This window comes from Oncorhynchus mykiss, chromosome 21 (assembly GCF_057628025.1).
Source record: "Oncorhynchus mykiss isolate SJ-2025 chromosome 21, ASM5762802v1, whole genome shotgun sequence".
Lineage (NCBI taxonomy): Eukaryota > Metazoa > Chordata > Actinopteri > Salmoniformes > Salmonidae > Oncorhynchus > Oncorhynchus mykiss.
The window spans coordinates 56850001-56877500 of record NC_143042.1 but is presented as its reverse complement, the minus strand read 5'-3'; the positions used below and the strand labels follow the sequence as shown (position 1 = coordinate 56877500).

At 45.2% G+C, this 27500-nt stretch overlaps 2 protein-coding genes across 2 annotated transcripts in view; one reads left to right on the top strand and one right to left on the bottom strand.

The window, feature by feature from the left end:
• LOC110500823 (RING finger protein 150) overlaps positions 1-5490 on the top strand; it is a 26700-nt gene extending 21210 nt beyond the window's left edge. The window contains exon 6 of the mRNA XM_036958377.2: positions 2424-5490. Within this exon, the coding sequence (XP_036814272.2) occupies positions 2424-2548 (125 nt within the window). The 3' untranslated portion in view covers positions 2549-5490. The remainder of the gene's footprint in view (positions 1-2423) is intronic.
• An 11731-nt stretch (positions 5491-17221) lies between these two features.
• LOC118942973 (tyrosine-protein kinase TXK) overlaps positions 17222-27500 on the bottom strand; it is a 39673-nt gene continuing 29394 nt past the window's right edge. Inside the window, exons 12-15 of the mRNA XM_090214949.1 lie at positions 22022-22086; positions 21310-21428; positions 20855-21012; positions 17222-20474 (exon numbers count right to left, since the gene is read on the bottom strand). Coding sequence (XP_090071075.1) covers positions 20403-20474; positions 20855-21012; positions 21310-21428; positions 22022-22086 — 414 coding nt within the window. The 3' untranslated portion in view covers positions 17222-20402. The remainder of the gene's footprint in view (positions 20475-20854; positions 21013-21309; positions 21429-22021; positions 22087-27500) is intronic.

Below are 27500 nucleotides of genomic sequence, written 5' to 3'. Positions count from 1 at the left end.
CAGGCGAGCCTACCGACACGCAACTACCGACACGCAGACGAGCCTACCGACACGCAACTACCGACACGCAGGCGAGCCTACCGACACGCAGGCGAGACTACCGACACGCAGACGAGCCTGCCGACACGCAGACGAGCCTACCGACACGCAACTACCGACACGCAGGCGAGCCTACCGACACGCAACTACCGACACGCAGACGAGCCTACCGATACGCAACTACCGACACGCAGGCGAGCCTACCGACACGCAGGCGAGCCTACCGACACGCAGGCGAGCCTACCGACACGCAGGCGAGCCTACCGACACGCAGGCGAGCCTACCGACACGCAGGCGAGACTGCCGACACGCAGACGAGCCTGCCGACCCGCAGGCGAGACTACCGACACGCAGACGAGCCTGCCGACCCGCAGGCGAGACTACCGACACGCAGACGAGCCTGCCGACCCGCAGGCGAGACTACCGACACGCAGGCGAGCCTACCGACACGCAGACGAGCCTGCCGACACGCAGGCGAGACTACGACACGCAGACGAGCCTACCGAGACGCAGGCGAGCCTACCGACACGCAACTACCGAGACGCAGGCGAGACTACCGACACGCAGACGAGCCTGCTGAGACGCAGCTACCGACACGCAACTAGTGACACGCAGGCGAGACTACCGACACGCAACTACCGACACGCAGCTACCGACACGCAACTACCGACACACAACTACCGACACGCAACTAGTGACACGCAGGCGAGACTACCGACACGCAGCTAGTGACACTCAACTACCGAGACTAGCGACACGCGGGCGAGGCGAGACTGCCGACACGCAGGCGAGACTGCCGACACGCAGCTACCGACACGCAACTACCGACACACAACTACCGACACGCAACTAGTGACACGCAGGCGAGACTACCGACACGCAGCTAGTGACACTCAACTACCGAGACTAGCGACACGCGGGCGAGGCGAGACTGCCGACACGCAGGCGAGACTGCCGACACGCAGCTACCGACACGCAACTAGTGACACACAGGCGAGACTACCGACACGCAACTACCGACACGCAACTACTGACACGCAATTAGTGACACGCAGGCGAGACTACCGACACGCAGCTAGTGACACGCAACTACCGAGACTAGCGACACGCGGGCGAGACTAGAGACACGCAGCTACCGACACGTGGGCGAGACTAGCGACACGCAGCTACCGACACGTGGGCGAGACTAGCGACACGCAGCTACCGACACGCGGACGAGACTAGCGACACGCAGCTACCGACACGCGGACGAGACTAGCGACACGCAGCTACCGACACGCAGACGAGACTAGCGACACGCAGCTACCGACACGCGGGCGAGACTAGTGGCAGGCGGGCGAGACTAGCGGCAGGCGGGCGAGACTAGCGGCACTCATAGTGCCACCTGGTGGCAGCTTTAATGAATTGCATCTTCACCTATCCCTCTCTCTCTCATCCCTCTCGCTCTCTCTGTCTCTCTCTCTATTCCCTCAACTACCGACACGCAACTAGTGACACGCAGGCGAGACTACCGACACGCAGCTAGTGACACGCAACTACCGAGACTAGCGACACGCGGGCGAGGCTAGCGACACGCAGCTACCGACACGTGGGCGAGACTAGCGACACGCAGCTACCGACACGTGGGCGAGACTAGCGACACGCAGCTACCGACACGCGGACGAGACTAGCTACACGCAGCTACCGACACGCGGACGAGACTAGCGACACGCAGCTACCGACACGCGGGCGAGACTAGCGGCAGGCGGGCGAGACTAGCGGCAGGCGGGCGAGACTAGCGGCACTCATAGTGCCACCTGGTGGCAGCTTTAATGAATTGCATCTTCACCTATCCCTCTCTCTCTCATCGCTCTCTCTCTCTCTCTCTATTCCCTCTCTCTCTCATGCCTCTTTCTCTCTCATGCCTCTTTCTCTCTCCCTCTCTCTGTCTCTCTCATCGTTCTTTTGTCTCTTCCTCCCCCTGTCTCTCTCTCTCTCTCTCATCGTTCTTTTGTCTCCTCCTCTCCCTGTCTCTCTCTCTCTGTCTCTCATCGTTCTTTTGTCTCCTCCTCCCCCTCTCTCTCTCCTCTCTCTCATCGTTCTTTTGTCTCCTCTTCCCCCTGTCTCTCTCTCTCTCTCTCTCTCTCTCTCTCTCTCTCTCATCGTTATTTTGTCTCCTCCTCTCCCTGTCTCTCTCTCTCTGTCTCTCATCGTTCTTTTGTCTCCTCCTCTCCCTGTCTCTCTCTCTGTATCTCATCGTTCTTTTGTCTCCTCCCCCTGTCTCTCTCTCTCTCTCTCTCTCTCTGTCTCTCTCTCTGCCTCTCTCATCCTTCTTGTCTCCTCCTCCCCCTGTCTCTCTCTCATCCTTCGTTTGTCTCCTCCTCCCCCTGTCTCTCTCTCTCTAGATGAGTTCCAGCCCATGACCAGCAGTGCGTCTGTGGCATCCCTGGTGATCGCCCTGGAAACAGGGCTGTCTGACGAAGAACTGTCACTAGAACCACCAACCCCTACTGGGGACAACCAGTCCTGAGACCACAGGGCCTAACTGGGGCCACACTGGTGCCAGAACCATGACTGTACCGGGGTTAAGTCTGGTTTAGCCTGGCCCTGGGACAAATCTAACCTGGGACAGAGGACGGAGACATACCTGCAGGCTAAGATTTACTTGGACTATGACTGCATGTATGGACATACCTGTCTATGGCTACCTGAGATGGACCTACCTGGGATGGACCTACCTGTCTATGGCTACCTGGGAAGGGCATACCTGGGATGGACCTACCTGTCTATGGCTACCTGGGATGGACCTACCTGTCTATGGCTACCTGGGATGGACCTACCTGTCTATGGCTACCTGGGATGGGCCTACCTGTCTATGGCTACCCGAGATGGACATACCTGTCTATAGCTACCTGGGATGGACCTACCTGTCTATGGCTACCTGGGATGGACATACCTGGGATGGACCTACCTGGGCTGGACCTACCTTCTATGGCTACCCGAGATGGACATACCTGTCTATGGCTACCTGGGATGGACATACCTGTCTATGGCTACCTGGGATGGACCTACCTGGATAAACTGATCTGGGATGGACCTACCTGGGATGGACCTACCTGGGATGGACCTACCTGGGTTGGACCTACCTGGGTGGACCTACCTGGGATGGACCTACCTGGGATGGACCTACCTGGATAAACTGATCTGGGATGGACTTACCTGGGATGGACTTACCTGGGATGGACCTACCTGGGATGGACCTACCTGGATAAACTGATCTGGGATGGACCTACCTGGGTTGGACCTACCTGGGTTGGACCTACCTGGGATGGACCTACCTGGATAAACTGATCTGGGATGGACTTACCTGGGATGGACCTACCTGGGATGGACCTACCTGGATAAACTGATCTGGGATGGACCTACCTGGGATGGACCTACCTGGGATGGACCTACCTGGATAAACTGATCTGGGATGGACCTACCTGGGATGGACCTACCTGGACAAACTGATCCCTGGGATAGCCCTACTTGGGATGGACCTACCTGGATAAACTGATCTGGGATGGACCTACCTGGGATGGACCTACCTGGGATGGCCCTATCTGGGATGGGATTGCATGGCTCATCTCGTACCTACATGGGGAATAGACTGGCTATGGTTTATGGTCCTCTGCCCTGTATGGATTATGGAGCTGTAACTACAGTATGGAGTAAAAGGTGTGGCTATACCTTTCTGAGATATGGACTTGGCTGGTTGGTTACCTGGTGGGCTATTCTGTGTCATGGAACTGTTATGTGGAGCCCAGGAAATGCATCTGGAACAAAGTGTTTCACAATAAGTGTTCAGGTCACGCACTGACCAATATGGAAACAACGGAACCTTGGGATCTGTTAAACCCATATCTCTAGAAGCGACAGTTTGAAACGGAACCTTGAGATCTGTTAAACCCATATCTCTAGAAGCGACAGTTTGAAACGGAACCTTGAGATCTGTTAAACCCATATCTCTAGAAGCGACAGTTTGAAACGGAACCTTGAGATCTGTTAAACCCATATCTCTAGAAGCGACAGTTTGAAACGGAACCTTGAGATCTGTTAAACCCATATCTCTAGAAGTGACAGTTTGAAACGGAACCTTGGGATCTGTTAAACCCATATCTCTAGAAGCGACAGTTTGAAACGGAACCTTGAGATCTGTTAAACCCATATCTCTAGAAGTGACAGTTTGAAACGGAACCTTGGGATCTGTTAAACCCATATCTCTAGAAGCGACAGTTTGAAACGGAACCTTGGGATCTGTTAAACCCATATCTCTAGAAGTGACAGTTTGAAACGGAACCTTGGGATCTGTTAAACCCATATCTCTAGAAGCGACAGTTTGAAACGGAACCTTGGGATCTGTTAAACCCATATCTCTAGAAGTGACAGTTTGAAACGGAACCTTGGGATCTGTTAAACCCATATCTCTAGAAGTGACAGTTTGAAACGGAACCTTGGGATCTGTTAAACCCATATCTCTAGAAGCGACAGTTTGAAACGGAACCTTGGGATCTGTTAAACCCATATCTCTAGAAGCGACAGTTTGAAACGGAACCTTGTCCACCATCACGCAGAGACACACAGTCCTGTTGTAGCTTACATGACACGAGGTTCACTCAATGCTCGTGAACAACCGGTGCAGATATCACGGGGACTTTTTATTTTTGGGGGGAAAAGCCTCAAAAGAACTCTGGGAGATGTAGTCACAGTGGACCTGCTCTGACATTATCTCCGCTGTGTCTGGAACGAGGCTGGTCTCTACCTACTGTAACCATGGAGACGAACACACAACTACGTAGTGTTGCTACAACAACGCTGCGGTATTTTTAAAGTACCACACCAGTATTATCTATACCCTGCCTGTGTCTATTTCTATGGTCATATATCTGCCGGTCAGTCTGTCTATATCTGTACCATGATCTCACAGTATTGCATTGTTTCATTTCATGCTTTTTAAAGTTTGTTTTTTTTACTACATACAGTACCTCTGTCTGGCTTAACTGGCCAATCAGAGTTGGTTGTGTCTTTTGACTGGCCAATCAGAGTTGGTTGTGTCTTTTGACTGGCCAATCAGAGTTGGTTGTGTCTTTTGACTGGCCAATCAGAGTTGGTTGTGTCTTTTGACTGGCCAATCAGAGTTGGTTGTGTCTTTTGACTGGCCAATCAGAGTTGGTTGTGGTTGTGTTGTTGCCATGTTGTTGCCAATAACTGCCATTTTTAAAACCAGGGCCATGTTCAGTAGGAAAAGGTTTTGGAACGTTCTAGATTTTAAAAAAATTCTATGAATAGAGCCGCTGTGATTTCAGTATTTTACATGTCAGAGAGGCATGCTTGTTTGATATTGAACAAAAATATAAACACAACATGTAAAGTGTTGGTCCCATGTTTCATGAGCTGAAATAAAACAGAAATGTCCCATATTCACAAAAAGCTGATTTCTCTCAAATTGTGTTTCCATCCCTGTTAGTGAACATTTCTCTGCCAAGATCATCCATCCACCTGCCAGGTGTGGCATATCAAGAAGCTGATTAAACTGTATAATCATTACACAGGTGCACCTTGTGCTGGGGACAATTAAAAGGCCATTCTAAAAATGTGTAGTTTCCTGAGGGAGCGTGCAAATCTGCTGCAAAAAAAAAAATGCAATGTTTATTTCTCTACCATAAGCCGCCTCCAACGTCGTTTTGGTATATCTAACACAACCAGCTTCTTCGCCTGCGGGATCATCTGAGACCAGCCACCCAGACAGCTGATGAAACTGACGAGTATTTCTATCTGTAATTAAGCCCTTTTGTGGGGAAAAAACTCATTCTGATTACTCTGACTGGCTCCCAAGTGAGTGGGTTTATGCCCTCCCAGGCCCATCCATGGCTACGCCTCTGCCCATCCATGGCTACGCCTCTGCCCAGCCATGGCTACGCCTCTGCCCATCCATGGCTACGCCTCTGCCCAGTCATGGGAAATCCATAGATTAGGGCCAAATTAATTAATTTAAATTGACTGATTTCCTTCTGTGAACTGTAACTCAGTAAAATCCTTTAATGTTGCGTTTCATATTTGTTGTCTGAACGTAACAACACGTGCCCCTGGCGGGTTCTAGAGTTATCCCCTTCGTTGACAGTCAATGTTACGGTAACCTTCTGGAAACCTTTTCAGAACCTTTCTTCAACGTTGTTCGTTGGTTGTTTTTTGTGGGAGGGACTGGCTGCAAAATAACATGTCTGTGTAATCTCAGTGGATGCAGCCCAAACTGCACCCTATTCCCTATATAGTGCACTACTTTATACCAGAGCCCTATTCCCTATATAGAGCACTACTTTATACCAGAACCCTATAGAACCCTATTCCCTATATAGTGCACTACTTTAGACCAGAGCCCTAATCCCTATATAGTGCACTACTTTATACCAGAACCCTATAGAACCCTATTCCCTATATAGTGCACTACTTTAGACCAGAACCCTATTCCCTATATAGTGCACTACTTTAGACCAGAGCCCTATTCCCTATATAGTGCACTACTTTAGACCAGAGCCCTATTCCCTATATAGTGCACTACTTTAGACCAGGGCCCTATTCCCTATATAGTGCACTACTTTAGACCAGAGCCCTATTCCCAATATAGTGCACTACTTTAGACCAGGGCCCTATAGAACCCTATATAGTGCACTACTTTATACCAGAACCTTATAGACTCTGGTTACAGGTAGTGCACTACTTTAGACCAGGACCCATGGGACTCTGGTTACAGGTAGTGCACTACTTTAGACCAGGACCCATGGGACTCTGGTTACAGGTAGTGCACTATAAAGGGACTAGGGTTCCATTTGGGAGACAGACCTAGATGTTGTTTTAAGTATTACACTTCCACACTTCCACATGGTTTACTCTGAACAACCATGTAGAGTATTAAAACAGACTATAACATTAATATAACTTTATACACACACACACACACACACACACACACACAGTAGGTGTTCCATCAGATGAGAGGACAGGTAACTGTTGTGGGGGGGAAGCAGACACCACAACACAGTGTAAGCATCTCAGGGTGTGTGTGTGTGGTAGGTTGGCTAATGTGAGCATATCAGGGTGTGTGTTTGTGGTAGGTTGGCTAATGTGAGAGGAGACCGATTGCACGGAGGACAACAGACATTTCAGACCACGATTAACACCTGGTACACACACACACACACTACGAGGCTACACACACACACTACGAGGCTACACACACACACTACGAGGCTACACACACACACACTATGAGGCTACACACACACACACTATGAGGCTACACACACGCACACACTATGAGGCTACACACACACACTATGAGGGTACACACACACACTATGAGGCTACACACACACACACACTACGAGGCTACACACACACACACTACGAGGCTACACACACACACTACGAGGCTACACACACACACTACGAGGCTACACACACACACTACGAGGCTACACACACACACTACGAGGCTACACACACACTACGAGGCTACACACACACACACACACTACGAGGCTACACACACACACACACTACGAGGCTACACACACACACACACTACGGGGCTACACACACACACACTACGAGGCTACACACACACACACTACGAGGCTAAACACACACTATGAGGCTACACACACTACGAGGCTACACACACACTACGTTAAGCATGAGGCTGCATCAGTATACTAAAGTGGCTAATGTTGTATACTTTCAGTGTCTCCTTCCCTCCTGTACTCCATTCTCCTGACCTCCCCACCCTCCACCGCCTCTCCTCACCCCTTCTCCTCCCCTCCTCACCCCCTCTTCTCCCCTTCTCACAGCCTCTCATCCCATTTCCTCCCCTTCTCTTCTCCCCTCCTTCTCCCCTCCTCTCCTCCCCACCCCCTCTCCTCTCCTCCCCACCCCTCTACTCTCCTCCTCTCCTCCCCACCCCCTCTTCTCCCCTCCTCTCCTCCCCTCCTCTCCTCCCCACCCCTCTACTCTCCTCCTCTCCTCCCCACCCCCTCTCCTCCCCTCCTCTCCTCCCCACCCCCTCTACTCTCCTCCTCTCCTCCTCCCCTCCTCTCCTCCCCACCCCCTCTCCTCCCCTCCTCTCCTCCTCCCCTCCTCTCCTCTCCTCCTCGTTAAATACACAGAGGTTGTGGTTCCATGTTGCAACAATCTAGAATCCTCTCTGAAACACCTGATACAAAAAACACCTTAGACACAGTTTAAACCTGAGACACACCTACCACAGACCTGAGACACACCTAACACAGACCTGGGACAGAGGTAGACCAGTGAAATTACCTGAGTCACCACTTACACCTGATGAAAGTAAGCTAAATAAATAAATACTGTCTGAGTCTGTAGGTAAGGGGGAAACTCCACCCACATACCTCTAATAGACAGAACCACTGTTCTCCCCTACCCACATGTCTCTAATAGACAGAACCACTGTCCTCCCCTACCCACATGTCTCTAATAGACAGAACCACTGTCCTCCCCTACCCACATGTCTCTAATAGACAGAACCACTGTCCTCCCCTACCCACATGTCTCTAATAGACAGAACCACTGTCCTCCCCTACCCACATGTCTCTAATAGACAGAACCACTGTCCTCCCCTACCCACATGTCTCTAATAGACCGAACCACTGTCCTCCCCTACCCACATGTCTCTAATAGACAGAACCACTGTCCTCCCCTACCCACATGTCTCTAATAGACAGAACCACTGTCCTCCCCCCACTCCTCTCCCCTCTCCTCTCCTCCCTCTCTCCTCCCCTACCCACATGTCTCTAATAGACAGAACCACTGTCCTCCCCTACCCACATGTCTCTAATAGACAGAACCACTGTCCTCCCCTACCCACATGTCTCTAATAGACAGAACCACTGTCCTCCCCTACCCACATGTCTCTAATAGACAGAACCACTGTCCTCCCCCCACTCCTCTCCTCCCCTACCCACATCTCCTCTCTAATAGACAGAACCACTGTCCTCCCCCCACTCCTCTCCCCCTCTCTCCTCTCCTCCCTCTCTCCTCCCCTACCCACATCTCCTCTCTTATAGACAGAACCACTCCTCTCCCCCTCCTCTCTCTCCTCTCCTCCCTCCCTCTCTCCTCCCCTACCCACATCTCCTCTCTTATAGACAGAACCACGGTCCTCTCTCTTTCTTCTCCCTCTCTTCTCTCTCTCTCTCTCTCCAGCCATGTGTTCCAACTTAGCATCAGCTCCTCTTTCTGTCTGTCTCTTCCTCCTCCTCAGAGTAACCTTCATCACATCAAAAGGAACAGGTCAGTTCAACACTAACTATTAATATCTACTGTATTCAAGTAATTAAACCTTTAACTCATTGTTAGACTCACTTTCTACACTAATTAAACCTTTAACTCACTGTTCGACTCACTTCCTACACTAACTAAACCTTTAACTCACTGTTAGACTCACTTCCTACACTAACTAAACCTTTAACTCACTGTTAGACTCACTTCCTACACTAACTAAACCTTTAACTCACTGTTAGACTGTCACTTCATACTTCCTACACTAACTAAACCTTTAACTCACTGTTAGACTGTCACTTCCTACTGTCTCGACAGCTAAATGAAGGGCTGTGTTTTTTGACGTGAGATCTGCTAAAAACCCAATGTTTCACATACGTCTTACATTGAGTAGAGTTACACGCAATAGTGAATAGTCAGATTAATATACTACTGTAGTTTGATTTAAACTCTTACACGCTTTGGAACGAGAACGAAGAACGATTTCCCTCATAATCCTGTTTACATGGACACATCTGTCATCGGGCTGCTGATGGGACTCTGAAAAGAAACGCTCCACCCAACAGTGATCATGTTTGGGAATCCTATGTGGTTCTGAGTTCGGACATGTAAAGTTTGTATGTGAAAACTATTTCTCAGACCCCGAACTTTCAGTTGTTTTAGTAAAAAACTCACTTCACTCAGGTATGTGGGGGAGGCTGGCGCTGTTGGTACAGGTTTAAATACAGCGCAGGAACTCTGATTAAGCTCTTTTACGTCTTCTCAGAATGAGAGAAATGGATCAGAAAACAAGGTGCTTCACGTCGTGCTGATTTAAGACGAGCAGAGTAAGGTGTTTACACGACTAATGTCGTACTCAGCCTACTGTCATAATCAGTCTAGGATCTTATTATTCGTGTGCATGTAAACATACTCATTGACATCAATTCATAGTTTTGCGAGAAAAGTTTGAGGTGCGCAGGCTTATCTGAACCGGAACCCTAAACACAGGCTAGCCTAAATCTCTCTGGCATAAATCTCTCTGGCATAAATCTCTCTGGCCTAAATCTCTCTGGCATAAATCTCTCTGGCATAAATCTCTCTGGCATAAATCTCTCTGGCATAAATCTCTCTGGCCTAAATCTCTCTGGCATAAATCTCTCTGGCATAAATCTCTTTGGCATAAATCTCTCTGGCATAAATCTCTCTGGCATAAATCTCTCTGGCATAAATCTCTCTGGCCTAAATCTCTCTGGCCTAAATCCCTCTAGCCTAAATCCCTCTAGCATAAATCCCTCTAGCCTAAATCCCTCTAGCCTAAATGCCTCTAGCCTAAATCCCTCTAGCATAAATCCCTCTAGCCTAAATCCCTCTCGTCTAAATCCCTCTCGTCTAAATCCCTCTAGCCTATAGTCTAAATCCCTCTAGTCTAAATCCCTCTAGTCTAAATCCCTCTAGCCTAAATCCCTCTAGCCTAAATCCCTCTAGTCTAAATCCCTCTAGTCTAAATCCCTCTAGCCTAAATCCCTCTAGCCTAAATCCCTCTAGCATAAATCCCTCTAGCCTAAATCCCTCTAGCCTAAATCCCTCTAGCCTAAATCCCTCTAGCCTAAATCCCTCTAGCCTAAATCCCTCTAGCGTAAATCCCTCTCGTCTAAATCCCTCTAGCCTAAATCCCTCTAGCCTATAGTCTAAATCCCTCTAGTCTAAATCCCTCTAGTCTAAATCCCTCTAGCCTAAATCCCTCTAGTATAAATCCCTCTAGTCTAAATCCCTCTAGTCTAAATCCCTCTAGCCTAAATCCCTCTAGCCTATAGTCTAAATCCCTCTAGTCTAAATCCCTCTAGTCTAAATCCCTGTAGTCTAAATCCCTCTAGCCTAAATCCCTCTAGCCTAAATCCCTCTAGCCTAAATCCCTCTAGTCTAAATCCCTGTAGTCTAAATCCCTCTAGTCTAAATCCCTCTAGCCTATAGTCTAAATCCCTCTAGTCTAAATCCCTCTAGTCTAAATCCCTCTAGTCTAAATCCCTCTAGCCTAAATCCTTCTAGACAGTCTGGTAGAGTTATTATTGACTGAGTGTTAATAATGTATGAAGCTTAAAGATCCAACGCAAATGTTTTTTTTTATATCAATATCAAATCATTTCTGGGTGATAATTAAGTAAAAAACAAAAATCGTTTTTTTTTTAGCAAAAAACTCTCAAGCAAGAATTTAGCTAAGACTGCCTGGGAGTGGTCTGAGTGGGGAGTGTAAAACTGAAAACGATCTGTTATTGGCAGAGAGGTTTGGGACTCTGTTATTGGCACAGAGGTTTGGGACTCTGTTATTGGCACAGAGGTTTGGGACTCTGTTATTGGCAGAGAGGTTTGGAACTCTGTTATTGGCAGAGAGGTTTGGAACTCTGTTATTGGCAGAGAGGTTTGGAACTCTGTTATTGGCAGAGAGGTTTGGAACTCTGTTATTGGCAGAGAGGTTTGGAACTCTGTTATTGGCAGAGAGGTTTGGAACTCTGTTATTGGCCTATTAACTAATTGGCCACCTGGTGGTCAAGCCAAAACTCCACCCACGCTGATTAGAGAGTCCTGTGTCGATTTATATTTTCAACCTGCAACTATCAGAAAATAACACTGATAAAACAAAGTTTTAAGTTCCCACGTTTGTAGATACTCCATTCACCGTGTGTCGACTCAATTGGAAAGGACCTTCACATTTCAATCGCGCTGCAGCGCGGATCTCCTGCACTACGGATTGAATCCAGTCCTTAGTGTTTGAGTTGTGTCGAGGTGAATAGTTGATCCTCTGTAAAAAAAAAAAAAAAAAAAAAAGCACCCTTAATCTGAACACTGACCTCTCCCTCTAGATCAGACAGACCCTGACCCTGGGCTGACCTTTGACCCCTGGCTGACACAGTTCCAGGTCGTACAGCTAGACGGGTCACCGGTGTACCCACCCTGTGGAAGAGTCCTCGCCACGACCACACCACCACCGCCGACTCCAACGGTCAAACCTACAACCACAACTAAAACTTACCGGGTGGTTGACATAGATGGGTCTCCTGTGATCCATTACCACCCCTGCAGGGTCATACCGGTGGAACGACAACACCCGGACCAACATCTGACCACAAGACCACCGCAGTCACAAGAAACGGTCAAAGCTAAAACCACAACTACAACGACAGCTCCAACCACAACAACAGCTCCAACTACAACGACAGCTCCAACCACAACGACAGCTCCAACTACGACTGTGAACAGGAAAGCCCATGTTAATCAACCACTATTTGCCAAAACAGTTGGTCACCCCCTCAACCGCCCTTACCCAAAGTTGCACCTCCCCCGCCTTCTGGCCAATAGCAGGCCAGCTCTGTCCCGCTACAATTTGCTCAGTTGTTTCAGACTCCCTGCTCATTGGCTGTTTCCTGGACACAGACTGCTCTCTAAGCCAATAGGAAGGCTCCCTCGCCAACACAGCGGGACCAATAGCAAGAGGAACAGAGACTTGGTGTCGTTACTGAAGAGGAGCAACAGACAGTCTGTCCTTCTGTCAGTCCTGAGGAGAGGACAGACTCACAGAAAGAACATTGTAGGCTCCTCCTCTGAAGAGGGGGACTATAGAAATAAAATGAATAGAACAGGCTTGGAACCTCTAACCCTGGTCATATGACTGGTAAATAGAATGAATAGAACAGGCAATTTGAGTGGTAAACTCATGGGTACAATTGCAATGGCTGCCTGGTATTGTGATGCAATCATTTCCATGGTAATGTAGAATGTTCATTCAAATGATTCTGATTGGGGCTCATGCAATGGAATTTATATTTTGTAATGTCAGTTGTTGATTCAACAAATCACAGCAAAGGGTGGGTACACTTCCTGCTTTGCTCCTGTGGGTACACTTCCTGCTTTTACTTCCTGCTTTGCTCCTGTGGGTACACTTCCTGCTTTTACTTCCTGCTTTGCTCCTGTGGATACACTTCCTGCTTTTACTTCCTGCTTTGCTCCTGTGGGTACACTTCCTGCTTTTACTTCCTGCTTTGCTCCTGTGGGTACACTTCCTGCTTTTACTTCCTGCTTTGCTCCTGTGGATACACTTCCTGCTTTTACTTCCTGCTTTGCTCCTGTGGGTACACTTCCTGCTTTTACTTCCTGCTTTGCTCCTGTGGGTACACTTCCTGCTTTTACTTCCTGCTTTGCTCCTGTGGATACACTTCCTGCTTTTACTTCCTGCTTTGCTCCTGGGGGTACACTTGCAAAGGACGCCAGTCCACCCATTACGCAGGCATAGACTTGAATGAGGACACATTCTATTCATTTTAATTCTATGGAATGGACGACCACTTCATTGGACACTGGACAGATTCAGAGACAGATTCATTGTCTCATTTATTGGACAGATACTATTCTAATATAATAAGTATTATTATTACTAAACATACGTGAGGTATAACAGTGTTAACTGTTATATAAAATGTCTCAAATAAATCAATCATAAAATACACTGCTACAATTCACTTACTGTAGTAGTTGAGCTAATACATAAGTGAATGTATTATATTGTATCATTGATTACTAAGTGATGACATATTGTACCATTGATTACTGATGACATATTGCTTAATTGATTACTAAGTGATACCACTATATTGCATCATTAAATTGTAAATGTGATATTTTTATACATTTGCAAAAAATTCTAAAAGCCTGTTTTTGCTTTGTCATTATGGGGTATTGTGATGTCATTATGGGGTATTGTGATGTCATTAAGGGGTATTGTGATGTCATTATGGGGTATTGTGATGTCATTAAGGGGTATTGTGATGCCATTAAGGGGTATTGTGATGTCATTAAAGGGTATTGTGATGTCATTATGGGGTATTGTGATGTCATTATGGGGTATTGTGTGTATGGATGGCTGAAGAAGACATTTTGTTTTTGAATAAGGCTGTAACGTAACAAAATGTGGGAAAGTCAAGGGGTCTGAATACTTTTTGAATGCACAGTATATATATATATTTTTTTTTTCTATATATCTATAGAAAATATTTATTTATATATATATATATATATATATATATAGAAAATATTTATATCCTAATATTTCTTAATTCCAGCCTTTTACTTTTAGATTTGTGTGTATTGTTGTGAATTGTTAGATATTACTGCACTGTTGGAGCTAGAAACACAAGCATTTTACGACACCCGCAATAACATCTGCTAAACACAGTATGAGACCAATAACATCTGTTAAATACAGTATGTGACCAATAACATCTGTTAAATACAGTATGTGCATGAAACCAATAACATCTGTTAAATACAGTATGTGACCAATAACATCTGTTAAATACAGTATGTGACCAATAACATCTGTTAAATACAGTATGTGACCAATAACATCTGTTAAATACAGTATGTGACCAATAACATCTGTTAAATACAGTATGTGACCAATAACATCTGTTAAATACAGTATGAAACCAATAACATCTGTTAAATACAGTATGTGACCAATAACATCTGTTAAATACAGTATGTGACCAATAACATCTGTTAAATACAGTATGTGCATGCGACCAATAAATTGCGACCAATACATTTTTAATTTTAATATCGTCTCTTATAGGAAGTTCTTAGAAACATCTTATCTTCCCAATACATTAAAAGGAATTCAACTCTATATGAAAAGCAATACCTTCAGAACGTACTGGATGAATGAATACTCATTAGTGTTTTGGAGAACATGTCACGATAGATGCACAGTTTATGGTCGAAGGTTGCCCCCTGCTGGAAAATAAATGGAATCATACATTCTTAATAAGGGAACTTTTTTCACTCCAACAACAAGATCTCTCCCAGATGCAAATTCTCTGTAACACACATATATCTGACATTGAATGGAAGATAGGTTGGTTGCTCCCTGCAAAATTTTTGTAAATCAAATCAATTAAAATTATTCACTATTCATGGATTTAAGAGGACATGACACATTTTCGGTGATAAAGAAGGGGAAACTATTATACACAATTTTACGTGACTCTGTGAAGTTATTTTGGAGCGAGTTAAGTAATTAAATGTTTAATTTCAATTAATAAGACCCATGTATTTCCAAGGAAATATGTCATTTGTCATTATTCAAATGAAAACGAAGCTACTTGAGTTAGTTTCTTCATGCTCTCTCGTAAATTGTACATGCACAAACTAATATCCCCAAATGCAATATATTTTTTTTACTTGAAATCAAATATTAGTCAATTACTGTAATATTTGTGTTGTGGAGAAATGACCAGGCAGGAGACGGGAGTACAGTTAGTTTTCGTTTAGTCAAAACCCCTCGTGCGCTACAGTTCCCGGCACCCCAGTGCGCATGTGCATTTCCTATTAGGTGTAGTAACGTAACACTGCCGTAATGCATTACTGCTTAGTAACAGCACAGTAACTAATATAAACAGACGCAGATCCCAGATACTACAATAACAACAACAACCAAACATTTATTCTTACAACTCTATCGTAGGTTTTTACAACTGTAACCCCTGACCTTTTTGTTTGTTTATTTTACTGGAGGTACTTTAACTTTTAAAACGGTTGTCACTGGCAATTCGTGTGTAGTGATTTGCATTTGTTGTGTTTGTTTATTTGCATTGCTTTAAATGTTATTTCATGTTTCTCACGAAGAAAATAGGACATCACTAGAAGTATATGTTTATGTGTGTTGTAATTAGAAATGTTATCAAATAAAAAAAGAACCGTTCTGAATTAGGACCAGGATCATTCCTGTCTCAGCTGAGCCGGAGGCCGACTTCAAAACTTCACCGGTTTGTTGACCGATTTAGCGGACTAATGTTCGGTACAAAGACGTTCAGATCCTTATCAGATCGATACCATTCTAATCGATCAACGTAAAGCCGCGTGGGACAACCGAGATGATTTACTGTCGAATTGATCACGACATGGTGACTTTTTGTTGTTGTTGATTTCACGTTGAATTCACCGTAGTTGACAACTCAGCCAAATGTAAATCAAAACTAGACGTTGAACTGACGTCTGTGCCCAGCGGGAATGGAGTAGTGCATTACTTTACTAGTGACAGTTTGAAGGTAATAGACTCAGCGAAACGATATTGCCACGAGCAGCACCGCAGATATTGAGATGAGAGAGATGCAAGACTCCGCTCTCACAAGATGTCGCTCTCACAACATGGTAGGCAGGGGACTAAACCCGGAGAGAAGTTGAGCCTCACACTTCAACACTCTCTGTTGTTGTGGAAACACACTGGGGCTATTTACATTCTGCATCTGTGTCATATAGCTGAGTCTACCGTTTGTCAACTATAACACACCTAGTTGATTAGTGGTATGCAAGTTAGCATTTCGTTGTACGATGTATATCTGTACATACAACTAATACAACTCAAAAGGTGCACTATGCAGAAATCACTCAACCATTTCCTGGTTGCTAAAACTATAGTAGTTTGTCTAATTTTAGTTTATGTGACAAATTAATCTAGTATAGTGTAGAGAGTCATTGTTCCATCTACATTTCTGTGAAGTATATGTTCCATAAACATAAATATTATTTTCAGCTGTTTGAAACTGGTGTCGAAACTAGAAGCATTTCGATTGATGTACAAAACTGAAAGTAAAAGATGAAAAAAATTTAAGAACAGGAAGCATAGAAGTAGCTCACGCAGAACAGATCTACCACTTCTTAGACTTGTTTTCAAGTAGATTTGACAGATCTATAACTCACATTTCTATGTGAATTTTTGTTCGGGTTCGCCCAGAAAGTTAGATACTTGGTTGTTGCTGCTAGGCCACCTGTTGTTCTCTAGTACACCCCTGTAGCGGTCAAACTGCACAGTTAAAGGACAATCCATGCTATACTGTACTTTCAGAAGATGTTTTATTGAAAAAATAATGTTGAAAATATTATGTACATTGACAAACTAATTATATGAATACAATACTTGTTTTTACCATGTCAAGAGTATTTCTAAAATTGCAATTACATACTGAGTGTACAAAACATTAAGAACACCTTCCTAATATTGAGGCCCCCTTTAGCCATCAGAACAGCCTCAATTCATCGGGACATGGACTCTACAAGGTGTTGAAAACGTTCCACAGGGATGCTGACCCATGTTGACTCTACAAGGTGTCTAAAGCGTTCCACAGGGATGCTGGCCCCATGTTGACTACAAGGTGTAGAAAGCATTCCACAGGGATGCTGGCCCCATGTTGACTACAAGGTGTTGAAAGCATTCCACAGGGATGCTGGCCCATGTTGACTCTACAAGGTGTTGAAAGCGTTCCACAGGGATGCTGGCCCATGTTGACTACAAGGTGTAGAAAGCATTCCACAGGGATGCTGGCCCATGTTGACTCTACAAGGTGTCTAAAGCGTTCCACAGGGATGCTGGCCCCATGTTGACTACAAGGTGTAGAAAGCATTCCACAGGGATGCTGGCCCCATGTTGACTACAAGGTGTTGAAAGCATTCCACAGGGATGCTGGCCCATGTTGACTCTACAAGGTGTTGAAAGCGTTCCACAGGGATGCTGGCCCATGTTGACTACAAGGTGTAGAAAGCATTCCACAGGGATGCTGGCCCATGTTGACTCTACAAGGTGTTGAAAGCGTTCCACAGGGATGCTGGCCCATGTTGACTACAAGGTGTAGAAAGCATTCCACAGGGATGCTGGCCCATGTTGACTCTACAAGGTGTTGAAAGCGTTTCACAGGGATGCTGGCCCATGTTGACTACATGGTGTAGAAAGCGTTCCACAGGGATGCTGGCCCATGTGGACTCTACAAGATGTTGAAAACGTTCCACAGGGATGCTGGCCCATGTTGACTCTACAAGGTGTGGAAAGCGTTCCACAGGGATGCTGGCTCATGTGGACTCTACAAGGTGTTGAAAGCGTTCCACAGGGATGCTGGCCCATGTTGACTCTACAAGGTGTTGAAAGCATTCCACAGGGATGCTGGCCCATGTTGACTCTACAAGGTGTTGAAAGCGTTCCACAGGGATGCTGGTCCATGTTGAATCTACAAGGTGTTGAAAGCGTTCCACAGGGATGCTGGCCCATGTTGACTCTACAAGGTGTTGAAAGTGTTCCACAGGGATGCTGACCCCATGTTGACTCTACAAGGTGTTGAAAGTGTTCCACAGGGATGCTGGCCCATGTTGACTCTACAAGGTGTTGAAAGCGTTCCACAGGGATGCTGGCCCATGTTGACTCTACAAGTTGTCTAAAGCGTTCCACAGGGATGCTGGCCCCATGTTGACTCTACAAGGTGTTGAAAGTGTTCCACAGGGATGCTGGCCCATGTTGACTCTACAAGGTGTCTAAAGCGTTCCACAGGGATGCTGGCCCATGTTGACTCTACAAGGTGTCTAAAGCGTTCCACAGGGATGCTGGTCCATGTTGACTCTACAAGGTGTTGAAAGCGTTCCACAGGGATGCTGGCCCATGTTGACTCTACAAGGTGTCTAAAGCGTTCCACAGGGATGCTGGCCCCATGTTGACTCTACAAGGTGTTGAAAGTGTTCCACAGGGATGCTGGCCCATGTTGACTCTACAAGGTGTTGAAAGCGTTCCACAGGGATGCTGGCCCATGTTGACTCTACAAGGTGTCTAAAGCGTTCCACAGGGATGCTGGCCCATGTTGACTCTACAAGGTGTCTAAAGCGTTCCACAGGGATGCTGGCCCCATGTTGACTCTACAAGGTGTTGAAAGCGTTCCACAGGGATGCTGGCCCATGTTGACTCTACAAGGTGTTGTAAGCGTTCCACAGGGATGCTGGCCCATGTTGACTCTACAAGGTGTTGAAAGCGTTCCACAGGGATGCTGGCCCATGTTGACTCTACAAGGTGTTGAAAGCGTTCCACAGGGATGCTGGTCCATGTTGACTCTACAAGGTGTTGAAAGCGTTCCACAGGGACACTGGCCCATGTGGACTCCAATACTTCCCACAGTTTTGTCAAATTGGCTGGATGTCCTTTTGATACACAAGGGACACTGTCGAGGGTGAAAAACCCAGCACCCCCACTCAAAGGCAATTACATTTTGGTCTTGCCCATTCAGCCTCCGAATGGCACACATACACAATCCATGTCTCAATTGAGCCCCACAGTGGAGGTGTCATAATACCCATAAAACCTAGCGGTTGAACAGGTAAATGGTTCCATTCATTTTTTTTCCACTAAGAGAGTTTAGAAACATATATACAGGGGAATATATTGATAAAAGTCACCTTTGCCCGAGAGAGATTTACACAGTTATCAAAACGCTACGTCAGGGTGAGCCGACACCAAACACAGTCCTTATTTTAAGTGTTTTGAAAATCCCCTGTGGCAAAAATGATTGGAACCATTTTCCTATTTGACCGCTCGGTTTTATGGGTATTATACTGTAGTACTCTAATGTCCCAAGGCTTAAAAATCTTTAACAAGTGACATCAATAAGGGTTCATAGCTTTCACCTGGTCTAGCTGTGTGTGTGTGTCTAGTCAACCAGTAGTCTGATCCTCTTTAACAGCTGTGTGTGTGTGTCTAGTCAGCCAGTAGTCTGATCCTCTTCAACAGCTGTGTGTGTGTGTCTAGTCAACCAGTAGTCTGATCCTCTTCAACAGCTGTGTGTGTGTGTCTAGTCAACCAGTAGTCTGATCCTCTTCAACAGCTGTGTGTGTGTCTAGTCAACCAGTTCAACCAGTAGTCTGATCCTCTTCAACAGCTGTGTGTGTGTGTCTAGTCAACCAGTTCAACCAGTAGTCTGATCCTCTTCAACAGCTGTGTGTGTGTGTCTAGTCAGCCAATTCTGCCAGTAGTCTGATCCTCTTCAACAGCTGTGTGTGTGTGTCTAGTCAACCAGTTCAACCAGTAGTCTGATCCTCTTCAACAGCTGTGTGTGTGTGTCTAGTCAACCAATTCAGCCAGTAGTCTGATCCTCTTCAACAGCTGTGTGTGTGTCTAGTCAACCAGTAGTCTGATCCTCTTCAACAGCTGTGTGTGTGTGTCTAGTCAACCAGTAGTCTGATCCTCTTCAACAGCTGTGTGTGTGTGTCTAGTCAGCCAATTCAGCCAGTAGTCTGATCCTCTTCAACAGCTCAGAGAAAGAAGGGCGGCCCTGTGGTCTCTGACAAAACAATAAAACACATCATCTTTCAGTCTTCTCATTTCCCTGAAGAAGGCTGACTCTGTAAGTCAACCTGCCTGCAGAGGTGTGTGTGTGTCTCTGTGTGTGTGTGTGTGTGTGTGTCTCTGTGTGTGTGTGTGTGTGTGTCTCTGTGTGTGTGTGTGTGTGTGTGTGTGTGTGTGTGTGTGTGTGTGTGTGTGTGTGTGTGTGTGTCTCTGTGTGTCTCTCTATGTGTGTGTGTGTGTCTCTCTCTGTGTGTGTGTGTGTCTCTGTGTGTGTGTGTGTCTCTCTCTGTGTGTGTGTGTGTGTGTGTGTCTCTGTGTGTGTGTGTGTCTCTGTGTGTGTGTCTCTGTGTGTCTCTGTGTGTGTGTGTGTGTTACCTCGTGCCAGCACTGGTACATGAGTTGGTAGACATCGTTGGAAGCTTTGTGAGGTCGGTAGAGACGGTGACCCCTGGTAATCTCATCCACTACATCGACATTAGCCCGCCCATCAAACGGTGTCTTCCCCTCAGTAAACACCTCCCACATCAACACACCTACAAATACACACACATCAGGATGTCAGAACAAACACACACACATCAGAACACACACATCAGAACACACACACACACAGAGTAAATCAGAACACACACATCAGAACACACACACACACACACACACACACACACACACACACACACACACACACACACACACACACACACACACACATCAGAACACACACACACGTCAGAACACACACACACATCAGAAAACACACACATCAGAACACACACACACAGAATAAATCAGAACACACACACACATCAGAACACACTGCCTGTGCTCACCGAAGGACCAGACGTCAGACTTGCTGCTGTACTTGTTATAGTGCAACACCTCAGGAGGAGACCACTTGACTGGGAACTTAGAGCCTGTAGAGCTGGTGTACTGGTTGTCTAGTACGTATCTACAACACATTAATAACGTTATGGTAGACAGACAGACAGGCAGACAGACAGACAGACAGACAGACAGACAGGCAGGTAGACAGACAGACAGACAGACAGACAGGTAACAGTACCTTTACTATACAGGTAACAGGCAGACAGGCAGGCAGGCAGGCAGACAGACAGACAGACAGACAGACAGACAGACAGACAGACAGACAGGCAGGTAGACAGACAGACAGACAGACAGACAGGTAACAGTACCTTTACTATACAGGTAACAGGCAGACAGGCAGGCAGGCAGACAGACAGACAGACAGACAGACAGACAGACAGACAGACAGACAGACAGACAGACAGACAGACAGACAGACAGACAGACAGACAGACAGACAGGTAACAGTACCTTTACTATACAGGTAACAGACAGACAGCCATACAGACAGACGGACAGACAGACAGGCAGGCAGACAGACAGACCTGTAACACAGGGGGAATATACTGTAATTCAACAATATACACAAAAAGAGAAAAAGAGAGAGAAAGGAAGAGAGAGAAATAGAAAAGGAGAGAGAGATAATAAATAAAACGGAGAGATACATTTGTCACTAACCTGGTCATTCCAAAGTCACACACCTTCACCACGTTCTTGTCGCTGACCAGACAGTTCCGTGCTGCCTGAGAGAGGAGATAACGAACCACGTGGTCACACACACACTCTCTCTGTTGCTGTCTCTCTCCTTCTCTCTCGCTCTCTTTCTGTCTCTGTCTCCCTCTGTGTGTCTTTCTGTCTGTGCCTCTCTGTGTCTCTCTCTGAGAAGAGACATTTTACTCCTCTACTCTTATGGGTAAAACAAAAAATCTATGCATGAAAACTCTTTAGTCATAATAGTCCCACCTAGTCAACAGATATTTAGTTCACCTAATTAACTGTAATTAACCTAACTAACTGTAATTAACCTAATTAACTGTCCCCACCAGTAAAGAGTTCCCAGCAGGTGTCTTGATTATAGAAGGCAGTGAGTCAGTGGTTCCTGAGTTGAAATAATGTTTTCCTATTTCTAGACTACTGAACAACTACTCATCCAATGGTTTTTCTTTATTTTTTACTATTTTCTACATTGTAGAATAACATTGAAGACATCTAAACTATATAATAAACACATATGGAATCATGTAGTAACCAAAAAAGTGTTAAACATATCAAAATATATTTTAGATTTGAGATTCTTCAAATAGCTACCCTTTGCCTTGATGACAGCTTTGCACAATCTTGGCATTCTCTCAACCAGCTTCATGAGGTAGTCACCTGGAATGCTTTTCAATTAACAGGTGTGCCTTGTTTAAAGTTAATTTGTGGTATTTCTTTCCTTCTTAATGCGGCCAATCAGTTGTGTTGTGACAAGGTAGGGGTGGTATACAGAAGATAACCCTACTTGGTAAAAGACCAAGTCCATATTATGGCAAGAACAGATCAAATAAGCAAAGAGAAACGACAGCCCATCATTACTTTAAGACATGAAGGTCAGTCAATACGCAAAACACCAGCCTCAACATCAACAGTGAAGAGGAGACCGGGATGCTGGCCTTCTAGGCAGAGTTCCTCTGTCCAGTCTCAACATCAACAGTGAAGAGGAGACTCCGGGATGCTGGCCTTCTAGGCAGAGTTCCTCTGTCCAGTCTCAACGTCAACAGTGAAGAGGAGACTCCGGGATGCTGGCCTTCTAGGCAGAGTTCCTCTGTCCAGTCTCAACGTCAACAGTGAAGAGGTGACTCCGGGATGCTGGCCTTCAAGGCAGAGTTCCTCTGTCCAGTCTCAACGTCAACAGTGAAGAGGTGACTCCGGGATGCTGGCCTTCTAGGCAGAGTTCCTCTGTCCAGTGTCTGTGTTCTTTTGCCCATCTTAATCTTTTCTTTTTATTGGCCAGTCTGAGATATGGATTTTTCTTTCCAGCTCTGCCTATGCCAGCATCCCAGAGCTGCCTCTTCGCTGGTGACGTTGAGACTGGTGTTCTGCGGGTACTATTTAATGAAGCTGCCAGTTGAGGACTTGTGAGAGGCGTCTGTTTTTGTCTTTGTTTCTGGCCATTTTGAGCCTGTAATTGAACCCACAAATGCTGATGCTCCAGATACTCAACTAGTCTAAAGAAGGTCAGTTTTATTACTTATTTAATCAGAACAACAGTTTTCAGCTGTGCTAACATAATTGCAAAATGGTTTTCTAATAATCAATTAGCTTTTTAAAATGATAAACTTGGATTAGCTAACCCAACGTGCCATTGGAACACAGGAGTGATGGTTGCTGATAATGGGCCTCTGTTCGCCTATGTAGATATTCCATTAGAAATCAGCCGGTTCCAGCTACAATAGTCATTTACAACATTAACAATGTCTACGCTGTCTTTCTGATCAATTTAATGTAATTAAAATGGACAAAAAATGTGCTTTTCTTTGAAAAACAAGGACATTTCTAAGTGACGCCAACCTTTTGAAGGGCAGTGTACATAGTATTTCCTAATGTGTTGGCCAACCTTTTGAAGGGCAGTGTACATAGTATTTCCTAATGTGTTGGCCAACCTTTTGAAGGGCAGTGTACATAGTATTTCCTAATGTGTTGGCATAACCTTTTGAAGGGCAGTGTACATAGTATTTCCTAATGTGTTGGCATAACCTTTTGAAGGGCAGTGTACATAGTATTTCCTAATGTGTTGGCCAACCTTTTGAAGGGCAGTGTACATAGTATTTCCTAATGTGTTGGCCAACCTTTTGAAGGGCAGTGTACATAGTATTTCCTAATGTGTTGGCATAACCTTTTGAAGGGCAGTGTACATAGTATTTCCTAATGTGTTGGCAGAACCTTTTGAAGGGCAGTGTACATAGTATTTCCTAATGTGTTGGCCAACCTTTTGAAGGGCAGTGTACATAGTATTTCCTAATGTGTTGGCCAACCTTTTGAAGGGCAGTGTACATAGTATTTCCTAATGTGTTGGCCAACCTTTTGAAGGGCAGTGTACATAGTATTTCCTAATGTGTTGGCCAACCTTTTGAAGGGCAGTGTACATAGTATTTCCTAATGTGTTGGCCAACCTTTTGAAGGGCAGTGTACATAGTATTTCCTAATGTGTTGGCCAACCTTTTGAAGGGCAGTGTACATAGTATTTCCTAATGTGTTGGCCAACCTTTTGAAGGGCAGTGTACATAGTATTTCCTAATGTGTTGGCCAACCTTTTGAAGGGCAGTGTACATAGTATTTCCTAATGTGTTGGCAGAACCTTTTGAAGGGCAGTGTACATAGTATTTCCTAATGTGTTGGCCAACCTTTTGAAGGGCAGTGTACATAGTATTTCCTAATGTGTTGGCCAACCTTTTGAAGGGCAGTGTACATAGTATTTCCTAATGTGTTGGCCAACCTTTTGAAGGGCAGTGTACATAGTATTTCCTAATGTGTTGGCCAACCTTTTGAAGGGCAGTGTACATAGTATTTCCTAATGTGTTGGCCAACCTTTTGAAGGGCAGTGTACATAGTATTTCCTAATGTGTTGGCCAACCTTTTGAAGGGCAGTGTACATAGTATTTCCTAATGTGTTGGCCAACCTTTTGAAGGGCAGTGTACATAGTATTTCCTAATGTGTTGGCCAACCTTTTGAAGGGCAGTGTACATAGTATTTCCTAATGTGTTGGCAGAACCTTTTGAAGGGCAGTGTACATAGTATTTCCTAATGTGTTGGCCAACCTTTTGAAGGGCAGTGTACATAGTATTTCCTAATGTGTTGGCCAACCTTTTGAAGGGCAGTGTACATAGTATTTCCTAATGTGTTGGCCAACCTTTTGAAGGGCAGTGTACATAGTATTTCCTAATGTGTTGGCCAACCTTTTGAAGGGCAGTGTACATAGTATTTCCTAATGTGTTGGCCAACCTTTTGAAGGGCAGTGTACATAGTATTTCCTAATGTGTTGGCCAACCTTTTGAAGGGCAGTGTACATAGTATTTCCTAATGTGTTGGCAGAACCTTTTGAAGGGCAGTGTACATAGTATTTCCTAATGTGTTGGCCAACCTTTTGAAGGGCAGTGTACATAGTATTTCCTAATGTGTTGGCCAACCTTTTGAAGGGCAGTGTACATAGTATTTCCTAATGTGTTGGCCAACCTTTTGAAGGGCAGTGTACATAGTATTTCCTAATGTGTTGGCCAACCTTTTGAAGGGCAGTGTACATAGTATTTCCTAATGTGTTGGCATAACCTTTTGAAGGGCAGTGTACATAGTATTTCCTAATGTGTTGGCCAACCTTTTGAAGGGCAGTGTACATAGTATTTCCTAATGTGTTGGCCAACCTTTTGAAGGGCAGTGTACATAGTATTTCCTAATGTGTTGGCCAACCTTTTGAAGGGCAGTGTACATAGTATTTCCTAATGTGTTGGCCAACCTTTTGAAGGGCAGTGTACATAGTATTTCCTAATGTGTTGGCAGAACCTTTTGAAGGGCAGTGTACATAGTATTTCCTAATGTGTTGGCCAACCTTTTGAAGGGCAGTGTACATAGTATTTCCTAATGTGTTGGCATAACCTTTTGAAGGGCAGTGTACATAGTATTTCCTAATGTGTTGGCCAACCTTTTGAAGGGCAGTGTACATAGTATTTCCTAATGTGTTGGCCAACCTTTTGAAGGGCAGTGTACATAGTATTTCCTAATGTGTTGGCCAACCTTTTGAAGGGCAGTGTACATAGTATTTCCTAATGTGTTGGCATAACCTTTTGAAGGGCAGTGTACATAGTATTTCCTAATGTGTTGGCATAACCTTTTGAAGGGCAGTGTACATAGTATTTCCTAATGTGTTGGCATAACCTTTTGAAGGGCAGTGTACATAGTATTTCCTAATGTGTTGGCATAACCTTTTGAAGGGCAGTGTACATAGTATTTCCTAATGTGTTGGCCAACCTTTTGAAGGGCAGTGTACATAGTATTTCCTAATGTGTTGGCCAACCTTTTGAAGGGCAGTGTACATAGTATTTCCTAATGTGTTGGCCAACCTTTTGAAGGGCAGTGTACATAGTATTTCCTAATGTGTTGGCCAACCTTTTGAAGGGCAGTGTACATAGTATTTCCTAATGTGTTGGCAGAACCTTTTGAAGGGCAGTGTACATAGTATTTCCTAATGTGTTGGCCAACCTTTTGAAGGGCAGTGTACATAGTATTTCCTAATGTGTTGGCCAACCTTTTGAAGGGCAGTGTACATAGTATTTCCTAATGTGTTGGCCAACCTTTTGAAGGGCAGTGTACATAGTATTTCCTAATGTGTTGGCCAACCTTTTGAAGGGCAGTGTACATAGTATTTCCTAATGTGTTGGCAGAACCTTTTGAAGGGCAGTGTACATAGTATTTCCTAATGTGTTGGCCAACCTTTTGAAGGGCAGTGTACATAGTATTTCCTAATGTGTTGGCATAACCTTTTGAAGGGCAGTGTACATAGTATTTCCTAATGTGTTGGCCAACCTTTTGAAGGGCAGTGTACATAGTATTTCCTAATGTGTTGGCATAACCTTTTGAAGGGCAGTGTACATAGTATTTCCTAATGTGTTGGCCAACCTTTTGAAGGGCAGTGTACATAGTATTTCCTAATGTGTTGGCCAACCTTTTGAAGGGCAGTGTACATAGTATTTCCTAATGTGTTGGCCAACCTTTTGAAGGGCAGTGTACATAGTATTTCCTAATGTGTTGGCCAACCTTTTGAAGGGCAGTGTACATAGTATTTCCTAATGTGTTGGCATAACCTTTTGAAGGGCAGTGTACATAGTATTTCCTAATGTGTTGGCACAACCTTTTGAAGGGCAGTGTACATAGTATTTCCTAATGTGTTGGCATAACCTTTTGAAGGGCAGTGTACATAGTATTTCCTAATGTGTTGGCATAACCTTTTGAAGGGCAGTGTACATAGTATTTCCTAATGTGTTGGCCAACCTTTTGAAGGGCAGTGTACATAGTATTTCCTAATGTGTTGGCCAACCTTTTGAAGGGCAGTGTACATAGTATTTCCTAATGTGTTGGCATAACCTTTTGAAGGGCAGTGTACATAGTATTTCCTAATGTGTTGGC